The sequence below is a fragment of the Pungitius pungitius genome, chromosome 13 (assembly GCF_949316345.1).
Source record: "Pungitius pungitius chromosome 13, fPunPun2.1, whole genome shotgun sequence".
In the NCBI taxonomy this organism is placed as follows: Eukaryota; Metazoa; Chordata; class Actinopteri; order Perciformes; family Gasterosteidae; genus Pungitius; species Pungitius pungitius.
The window spans coordinates 15,108,177-15,118,608 of NC_084912.1; the positions used below are offsets into that span (position 1 = coordinate 15,108,177).

The following is a 10,432-nucleotide window of genomic DNA, read 5'->3' on the forward strand; positions in this document are numbered from 1 at the left end:
ATCTACAAACTGACAGCTTCACCGTAGCCCAGGAAATGGAGGAGCATGATCCGCCAGATATTTGTGTATGTCTTGTTTCCCCAACCACATTCACCATCTTCGTAAACCAAGGCACCAAAGCCAAAGAGAAAAAATTGAGAAATTAGGCTGCATTTCTGGGGGGGGTTTCAAGAAAGGAACTGGGAAAATTACAAGGCAGCAGGTAGTGGCAACACCCATGTTACCTCCCTCTCTTGGCTCACGTCACTGTTTTCAGTAACACCGAATTAGCTTCACCAAAGACCCAAAGGAACATTCTGTTTTGTGTGAATTTATCTTAAAAGAAAACACAAGCAAACGAAAAAACAAAAATAAGCTACGTCAGACAAGTGGAATATTGTTCTGCTCGCGAGTCGGTGGGTGTCACAATGGGTTGTTTGTGTTGCTGTACGGCATGTTTGTGGTGTCACGTAAGCAGAGGCACTCAGGCAAGGTCTCCTCGGGTCAAACTTCCGACTGCATTGCGGCAACGAGAAGGGGCCTACAAGGATCGAGCACGTCCCGTCTCTGGTGAGTCTAATGCCAGAAACAAGACAAGACACCCGGCTGCTGCCAGCGGCAACCGCGCTGTTCAAGTTGCGCAATTTAAATACATACAGACCTGCAGAAAATGAGGGCACGGAGACAACCGACCAGAATCTTCCCTCCAAATTTCCAGTAGAGTCCTAAACTCAGATCCCACCGTGTAACGTACGTTGGGTGTTTGTGTTGGATTTCACGAAACACTGGTATTTCCTGGTATTTTCTTCTGAGAGCCTTGGCATCTCTACAGAAATATAGAAGACATTGCACAACACACTACATCACAGTGGTCAAGTTCTTTTGTCAACCAAAAGGAGATATTCTTAGGGTCCATGCCTGTCAAAATAAAGGCTGTCTTCAAGACAATGATTTACCTTGACAAAAAAAAAAGTGGTCATTACTCATACTTTGGGTTGGATGCTTGGATTTTCCAAAGGCATCTGCGTGACCGGGCTTTTTTCTACCCTAACCTTTGGTGTAAGAGGTTCTTCAGATGGTTACGGACATTCCGAAGCCTTTAAGGCAGTCAGGGAGGTCCTCCACTCTGGCCAACTACATGTGAGAAATGGAATATTTCATTTTTTTATTATTTATTCCACCTTAATTTCTTTTGCATATTCCTTGTTATTATATGTGTTTTTGTGATGGAGAGCACATGCATACATGGCGGATGAATCGAATTCTAGTTGGATTCGTATCATGTGAATAAAATCCAGATTATTATTTGCAAATGGCATGTGTTAAGAGATAGGGAGCGTGGCACAGTGGTATGTTGGTGTTTTAGAAAAAGCATCTATAAGCCCCCGCTGTGATTTACCCCTAAACTGCCAACATCATAGAAATAGAAAATGAGTAGAACAGATTTTGAGCTGTTTGCATGGATTGTGACCAGTACAAAAGAACATTGTGATTGTTGTTATTTTAACGTATGGCTGCCGAGCTTTGTAAATAGTTTGACATCCTCCGGAAAAGCAGGAAGTAAGGCGGACTCCACTGTTTTTCTCAGTCTTGGAAACCAGCTTGTTATTTCCAGTAGTAGTCCGGTAGTAGTTATCATTCACTGGGTCTCTGTGTTACTACTGTACTGTTTTTTTGGGTGCTTTTGGTAGTCACCGTACGTCGGTTAAGTTTATAAGTAAATTAGCTCGCTACAACAATAGCAATGGCAAACGTCCGCATTGAAACGCTACGTTACTTTGAGTGGGAATTTGTGGTCTACTTGTGTAAATGTGTAAATACAACACCGGCGGCCCCATACGGACAGAGAATGAGGGCAAGGAGGTTGAGTTCAACAAGCAGCCTGTGTGGGTCACCACCGATGTCCCCCTTCTGACTGTTGCTTCAGCAGTGTTGGGTCAACACTCTTTGTTGTAACTGGCCTGAGAGAACTGAAATACATTTGCCTGCAGGTTGTACGCTTTTGTTTTACAACCTCAGTTTGCTATACATATATGTGTCCGACAACAGCGTGATGTCAATGTCAGAGGCCGGAGCCTCCTCCCACCCTTCAAGCAGCTGATTTATGTCTGGTCTTGGACACTTGTGTTCTGTGACTGGAATGCAGGGAATTTCAAAGTACTCCCCGTCTGCTTGTCCAGCCACATGCAAACAAACGGAGCAGGCGCCTGGTTGGGAAGATGAAGGCCCTCTGGTGCTCCCACTGCAGGGCAGGGAAGCAGAATGCAAGGAATGTCAAAGGCGAGAAAATAGGTCCTTTCTATCCATGTTTCTGTCAATCCGTAGCTCTGTCTTTACTTGCCATCTGCTCTACTTCTCTCTTGAGCTATCATCTATGTAATATTGTGTTTGTCAGACTGGATGCATGCACACATCACCTGACAGAAATTGGTAGGATAAAATGAATTTATTTGTGTTACAATTTTTAAAACACAAATATGCATGGTGTTCTGTTTATTTTTGAATTGTGGCAAATGAGTAATGTGACAGACAAATAATGTTTAACACTCTTAAAGCCACAATATATGGCATATGTTATATGTTCCAGACTGTGTAAAAAAGGGAAGGGCCACAATGTTATTGTACATACATACGGTGTAAATCAACATTTGAACATAAATCTATGATATAGCATTTTTAGTTATTTAAAAAAGAAACACACTATGGCTGTGGCTTAGCTGTAACTCAATAGCACATGCATCTTAAACATGCGGCTGACATGGCAAACAGAAAGAATAATACTAAACACTCCATAGAAGCCAGAATAGTTATTTGTTTTGACATTAAAACATTAGCAGCTCCGTCTATTGAGCTCATTTTCATCTCAATGATATATCCAGACACCATTTTGATTGCTTTTTGAGTCTTTCTCTCCTCGTGGCTGCTGCCTAGTAATTCCCTTTCTCCTGCTGGGTCCTAAGCACAGCTCAAGGCCTGCTCTTTTCTGCAGGTTTATCCATTATGTTCAGCACATCGTCCAAGATGGACGGGCCTAGGTCGAGTTCAAGGGAGAGGAAAGACCCTGTGATGTGTGTGAGGGAATCCTCGGACATGCTCTTCTCCTTGAGAAACTCAAACTCCAAATCACAGATGCGGCCCTCCTCGACCCCACTGTCCCTGTCCACCCACTCTCCGTTACACTTCAAGAGCTCCTGCTTGAAGCCCAGGTTAATGTCTTGGTTAAATATTTCATAACCATTGCAATTGGCGTTGCCATTGACACGCCTACTGCCATTGCAGATCTCATTTTGGAAGTCCGTTTTACCGCTTATGCTGTCACAGCTGCCTCGGCTCATATCACGGTTCAGGCTTCTGTTAGCTTTGAAGGCGCTGCTGCTGTGACCGTTGATATAATAGGACGATGGCTTGTCAAACCTGGCTTCACTCTTGTTTTTTTCGTTAGTCTTGGCGACCGCCTTAAAGGTGGACTTATGCGTGCTCTCCAGCAGATCCAGGAGGACGTCGGGCTTTGTTTGCATATCTGAGATGGGAGATGAAGGCTCGCTGATGAAGACGTCAATGGAGCGCAACAGGGTCTCCATCTGCAGGATCTCAACCTCTTCTGCGCTGTCAGGTTTTATGGTGGACCCCATAATGTCCTCCAGCGGCTCCGGAGGCATTGGCAACACAGTGGAGGAGATGAGGGGGAGGGTAAGCGCTTGGCAGCCACCAATAGTTGGGAGGGAGATGGCGTTCTTCAGCACCGGAGAGGGGGTCTCCGCAAAGGACGCGTCCCCGGTGCTGTTTGCTCTCAGAAACTCACTGTGGATGGCGTACTGAGGGTGGACGTCTCCCTTCCCTGGGAGTAGTTCGTACTTTCCCTGGAGGAAAGACATGTCTCCAAAGGCATCTCTCTCACCGCCCTTGCCGATGTGGATGGTGTGTCGGAAGTCCCCAAGGGGCGGACTGATCATGTCCGGGGACAAAATATCTCTGAGACGAAATTTCTTTCCCTTCTTATTATTGTTGGGTTTCAGGTAGATGGGTGCTTTGGCTGGCATGGCTGTAACTGCAGAAGAGATCACAGATATGCAGGAATAGAAAAGTCGGAAATGCTCTACAAGTTGTGGACGTTGCACTTCCCCCGGGGAGGAGCTCCAGTTACATTCTCAGTAATGCACCGGGGAGAAAAGGACTCCAGAAAGCATCTCAGCATTTGCCGCATCGATTAGGTAATGGGATTCCAAGCAGGACTGGTGATGTGCCCGATGGTGTAGAAAGGTCAAATGGCCACTCTCCTGAAATGAGAGAAATACAGAGAATGTCGGCATTTTGTTTAAATGATGAACTCAACACTAACACTTTCCCTCAAGGTTCCTGTCCGGTCTTACATAAAAAAAACAGGATTGCAAAGTGCATCAAACAAACTCTAGATGCTGCAAACAATTGGATCCTCATCGCGCATCTGCTGAGCCAGAACAGAGGCGGATGAGGCTTGAGTCCAGGGCCCTCTTCCCATTTCCACACAAGAGCCTCCTTTGGCCTCCACAACTTCTAGATGTGCTAATGAGGAACAGCTGGACCGCAGATTGGGAGAGGAGAAGCAAAGCGGGACTTTATCAGGATCAGAGTGGTGAGGCCTGTTGAACGAACAAGCTACCGCTCAGACACGCAGAGAGATAGAAAGAGATGTACCACAGGGACGCACAGACGGGAGGGAGGAGGTTTAAGGGGTTGCGGGGGATTGTGGGAGAGCAATAAAGTGAGGGATTATAGAGCAAGTGGATCTAAAGAAAGATTGATGCAGATTATGATGGGCAGAGAGTTAAATAAGGGCTGAGAGACAAGTCAGGGTGCACAATAAAGAGGCATTGGATTTGACAAAAGTTGCCTGATTACCAGAGCTTTCACTATGTTGGCAACCAGCTTAGCGTAGGATGTTGAAATGACATAGCAACTGAGGGGAACGGGAAGAAGGCTCCGTGGAGGAAGCGAGCTGACAGTGTGTGTATGTATGTGTGCGGGAGGGAGCACCACAGAGGAGAGAACTTGCCCATTTATAGACATATTTACTTATGAGAGGTCTGTCAGCAGTGACCGTTTGACAAAGTCCACCGCTTCACAAAAGCGCCTTGGCGGTCAGGTCCAACCCCCCCCCACTCTCCCCCCCCACCCACGCAAAAAAAGTTTCACCAAGAAAACATCCACATTCCTGCAGCAACCGACCCCATGGAGACACACTGCATCGGCCTTATCAGAGACACTTTAAGAAGGCTATGTTTTTTCAGCAGGCACATTAGTGTGGAGCCAGAGAGACTGACATTTGCTGCCCGTTTGAATCCAAACAGCACGACCTTTCAACATGAATACTTGTGTTTCCAACCTGTTTGACAAGGAGAAGCGGCAGTGTCTATCGAGAGCAACAGCTTCCACACACCGTGTGTGACGTGTAGTACAAGGTGAAGTCTTCAGGATACACACCGTTGCAACACAGCTAAACCTGTCAACCATCAAGCACTGCGGGGCTATATATAGCCATGACAAACACTGAGGGATGTGGAAAATGTGTGAGTGGGCAGAACCGCGACGCCGCGCACACGAGGGTCCTTGCGCTTTCGAGTGCTGGTGTGAGGTGCCTGGTGTGAGGCGCCTGGACGCGCTCTAAAGAGATAGCAGTTTTGTAGGCACGCCATATGTGTGAGAAGGAGAGCGTGTTTCTTAGCTAACAGTGAGGGAGAGAGAAGGATGGGGAAGAGGAAGGATGGGGGGGGGGGGGAGGGGGGGCGAGAAGGAGCACTGCAGTGTTTGAGTAAAGCATGGTGCACCCAAATCCTCCAAGCTTTGCTCTCCTTTTTCTTCTTCTCATTCTCTTTTTCATTGTCAGTCTAGCTTTTGCTGCTGCACCTCAGTCCTTTCTGACCTTGACAGCTGCAGCTCACTGCAGTGGGAAATTGGGCTTGGATGAGAAGTGAAACAAATGCACCACCAAGCCAAAAGCTGCTTCCTGTGGGCTCAGAAAGCACGTATCCATATCTGTATTCACTTTTACAATGCTCTTCCCGAGAGCGGAAGGTCTCGCCTGTGCTGTTGGCTGAAATACTTCCTATTAAACGTTCTTAGTAATTATTGCTCTGCCCTGATTACAAAATGATATCTGCCTTCCTGCCCTGTGTGGACCCTCTCTCCAGTGACATGAGAAAACACACAGCTCATTCATAACAGATGAAAATGTTGGTTTGAATCAATACTATTGATGCTACTTATGGGAAATCCTTGAGCACAAGAGCATCCAACTGTGCTGTGCATCCCACCCAAGGTCAACACTTGTGGGCCGTGAGATGTCAGCTGGTACGATAAAAGCCTGGAGGTTTGACCTTTACGTCAGCCATCCTGCTGGTGGCCCAGTTTTGCTGATATGGCAAACATGACCGGAATTCCAGAGGGCAAACAGCAGAGTTCAAAGAAACACAACAATCTTGTTTTGTGTGTTTCAGGAATCTGCTGCCGAACCGAATATGAGTTCATTTTAGCGAGAATATTACTATTGATTCAAGTCAATGTTGTGTATAGAATTTCAAGAGTCACGGCAGTGTTTGTTGAGCTTGCATTGGCCCAGGAGGAAATTCATTAATTATCAGCTCAGGATATCCTACTACAGACCCTTTGGCCTAGCCCCATGAATCCATTTGTGTCCCTGCAGGATGTTCATAGCTGAGCAGGTATTCTGGTGATTCTCAAAGCCAAGGCCAGATTTACACCCTTCTTTTGGAATCAATCCTAAAAGTAGCGGCAAGGCATGTGTTCACCGCTGAAAGCCCGGCGCCTCCACGGAATTACACTGACTGACTGACATTTACACCTAAAGGTAAGTGGGGATCCCATTGGCCCTTCCTCTAAAAATTCTTGTCTGAGCAGCTATCCAGCCATGATGGGGATCTGCCACTATGTCATCGGGTCAGTTACAGCTATCTGTCTGGGCATGAAGTGATCTGGAGCCACTCCAGCCTCTTTAAAAATGGACCTTTGCCTCATCAGCCCGTGCACGGAGGGTCGGGTTGCTGGAGATAGGGGTGGGGGGGTGGGGGCATAGCGTGGAGGCAGATAAATGTGGGATTGATATCTGCTAGCTTAACGAGTGGCTTAAGACTTGTCTGGGGTTTTCTGGACACCTCAAAGTCGTGTGTGATACTGCTGGGTCGGTGGTCCCTGAGACGCAGTTTAACTCCACTGTAGCCTCCAATGTGATGAGGCTCAGGAGAGCAGCTGTTGGTAAAATGACCTGAATATGACTTCCTCCTTCTTTAATTTAGACATTCCTGAACTATTCGTTCAACTACGCTGACATTTGACAACAGCGCTGTTGAAGATAGCAAAACTCTCGTGTGTCTACAAAGCAACTTTTGTCTGAAATTTGAGGTCTGCAAACACTCCTCTGACATCGAAGCGTGGCTTTGACTTCTTTCACGCCTTTGAATAGCAGTAAGAGCCTCACTTTGGGGCTGTTATAAAAAGCAAATGCACAAACCACAAAAGGTAATGGTAGCCTTAAGAATAGACAGACTGTGTGCTACATCAAAAAAAAAAAATTACAGGCAAAGGCCGTACTCTCGGGGGTATGGTGATGGCGAATGGCAGGGTGGAGTATTTGTTCTGTCTTTCTTTCTCGTTCCCCTTGTGCATGGCAGGCACATGCCACAGTTATCCTTGGCACAGATGAGCAGGAAGCCAATGGAAGGCTCATTTAACATAAAGCGAATGTTATTCTTCCAAAAAATATCAACCCAAAGTGTACACGTCCCTTGGGGATAAAGACAAAGCCAACTCAGCATTTCAGAGGAACATACCTCAAACTGTGTAGCCCGACTAAATATGACTCTCGGAGAGCCGACGGGATATCACGTTGCGCCCTTGTGTCACATGCACTAGAGGGTTCTGCTGGACAAGCGCTCCCGTGCGAGCTCAACGCGCCATGCACGCTTCACCCACGTTTCACCGGCACCAAGCTCTGCTCCAGACCAACAACCTCACTCCACATGACAGCAGGCTCACTGCGGAAATTGCTGTCCCATCTACTGATTGACACCAGTGTAATGGTAGAGTGTTAGAATAAAGCATGCTCCCAATCTCACTCACCTCTGATGTTCCGGTAAGGGGGACCTTGAGCCTTCCCAGGTATTGCTCGTGTTCTCCTGAACGCTGCAACCTCTGTGGTTGATGTGCGCTGGAGACGTGTGTGTGTGTGTGTGTGTGTGTGTGTCCAGTGGCTGCTGTTCTGCTCGTGTGGCTTGTTGACTCGGCCCTGCCTCCTGTCTCTGCCTCGGGGTTGCTCTTCTGTCGACTGGGACGCCTGCGGGACAGCTGTTTTGGAATCGCTCTCCGGCTCCTATTCCCTTCTGAAGCAAGTCTCCTCCTACGGCTTTCCGCACTACCCCCCCCCACCCTCCCCTCCCCCCTCCCTCCCTCCCTCCCTCCCTTCCTCTGTCCCTTTCCCTCCCCCTCCCTCTTTCTCTCTCTCTCTCTCTGTCCCCCTCCTTCTGTCTCTCTGTCTCCCTTCTTTCTCGCTCCCTCCTCTACTTCTCCAGCAGCACCTGTGCACGTGTTTTTGGCAGCTCTGTGCTGTTTCAGGGTGCTCTTTGCTTCCTGCTGGAGCTGCAGTGATGAATGATCACAAGCTCCGGTCTCGAGGAGAAAAAGGCGCTGGCCTCACTCCACTCTCCCTCCGTCCTTCCCCTCTTCTGCTATTCTGACTCAACCTGTCTGACTTTGCGACTACCCGAATCTGATAAGACCAGTTCTGTGGCAGTCGGCAGACACTGCCCCCCCCCCCCTCTCTCTTTTTGAGAATCTCTGCTCTATCCCTATCAATCACTCAGGCACAGACATACCCTACCATTGTTTTTCTAAAACTGTGCATAATCATTAACCCAATTATATCTATCTCTGCGCATAGCTTTACAAAGCTGCAGCAGGCTGAGGCAGGACACTGTGCGACTAATCACAGCAGAATACCGCAGCACTGCAGCACATGGAGGTTGCGTTTGCAGATACGGTTAATGGACAGCGCATGAGTTGTGCTGCCCCCCAAAATAGACTTCCTCAGTGAGAATCTTTGTTTCCCTCCGAAGATTTTAAATGCACGCACACAAGACGGTGTGTGTAAAGGTTTCTGACCAGATGCCCTTAAGTCAAGGACATGGTACAGCTTTTCTGCATCCCACTTTTCTTTTTTGGGGTGGGGGTTAGTAGAAAAAAAGAGGATATCCGTCACCTTAGTAACCAGTGGAGCTCATAATGTCACAGATTCGAGGTGTGGTTTTGTGCTCGTACAGTGCGTTGCAAAAGGGCGAAGGAGATACATGTGGGGGGAGGGGTGCTTGTGCCAATCAATCAATGTGCGTGTGTGTTCTCTGCGTGTCTGCAGTTGGGAAACGTGGGGAAGGCATGTCCTCACAAGCAGCAGTAGCAGCTATAATCCTGCCTTGTCCAGCATATGAAGCAGCACATCCTTCTGCAAACAGCACAAATTCCCACCTCTCCTTCCGGATGAATCTGTCTGGTTATATTTCATGTTACGGATGTGCCAGTGTAATAGCTAGCCGCACATAATGCTTTGCAAAGACTTGTGCTGAAATGAATGCGTGGTTGTCAGTGGACATCTTGTCTCGCTGAGGCCCCCCTCTATTTAACTTACAAAGGCGTTATTTAGCACTGGTTAAACAGCAGTTGCAAGTGAAGCCCTCTTAGCACGGTGTTGGGGAGTCGCCTCGGGGTGATGTCATCGTGGCGTCCATGTGGCCGGCACATGATCCGTTAGTAGAACACACAACACTGTCTTCTCATTTAGGAAGATCATCAAACATTGGAAACTCCAGAGCTCAGAGTCAGAGATAACTTCCTAATAATCCAAGAATGGGTTAAAAGGGGTCATGAGTTGGAGATAATAAGTCATTTTTCCTTTTCGCAAGGAACATGCACATCAATTACCTTATTTGCCAGTCTAGCCTCATTTCTAACTGTGTTCCTTTGGGAAGAAGTTTTAAAACCAACAGCCCTTTTTATATAATAACATGAAATCTATAAAATGATTTAAACACTCACTCTGTTTTTTTATTTTGCAACGTTTCCTGTTCCCCCAAAAATCCTTATTGTGATATGATCATTTAACATAAATTTTCCTACTGTTATGCCAGAATGTCCTCCTTTAAAAATGCATAATCAAAAGTTTAGAATTACAAGCATTGGACCCAATAAGACAAATAAAAACAGTAAAACGTCTGCGTTAAAGATCCGCATTTCTTTGTGCAATCATCACTTGAAATGATGAAGGCTGACAAGGTAGTCCATAGTCCATCATAGAGGGCTGCAGTCAATCCCACTAATGTTTACCACACCAGATATCTTTACTTTCGGAAGATTTCGGAGGTAATACCAGTAGATAGGAAATAAGTAAATCATACTCTGTGAACTAAAGAGA

General features: G+C 46.9%; 1 protein-coding gene across 1 annotated transcript; it reads right to left on the bottom strand.

The window, feature by feature from the left end:
• Positions 1–2,496: 2,496 nt before the first annotated feature.
• Positions 2,497–8,370, bottom strand: cdc42ep3 (CDC42 effector protein (Rho GTPase binding) 3). Its single transcript, XM_037466459.2, has 2 exons — positions 8,092–8,370; positions 2,497–4,256 (listed from the first exon to the last, which is right to left on the bottom strand). The coding sequence occupies exon 2, from the start codon at positions 4,017–4,019 to the stop codon at positions 2,946–2,948; it is 1,074 nt and encodes a 357-aa protein (XP_037322356.2). The 5' UTR covers positions 4,020–4,256; positions 8,092–8,370; the 3' UTR covers positions 2,497–2,945.
• Positions 8,371–10,432: the final 2,062 nt, after the last annotated feature.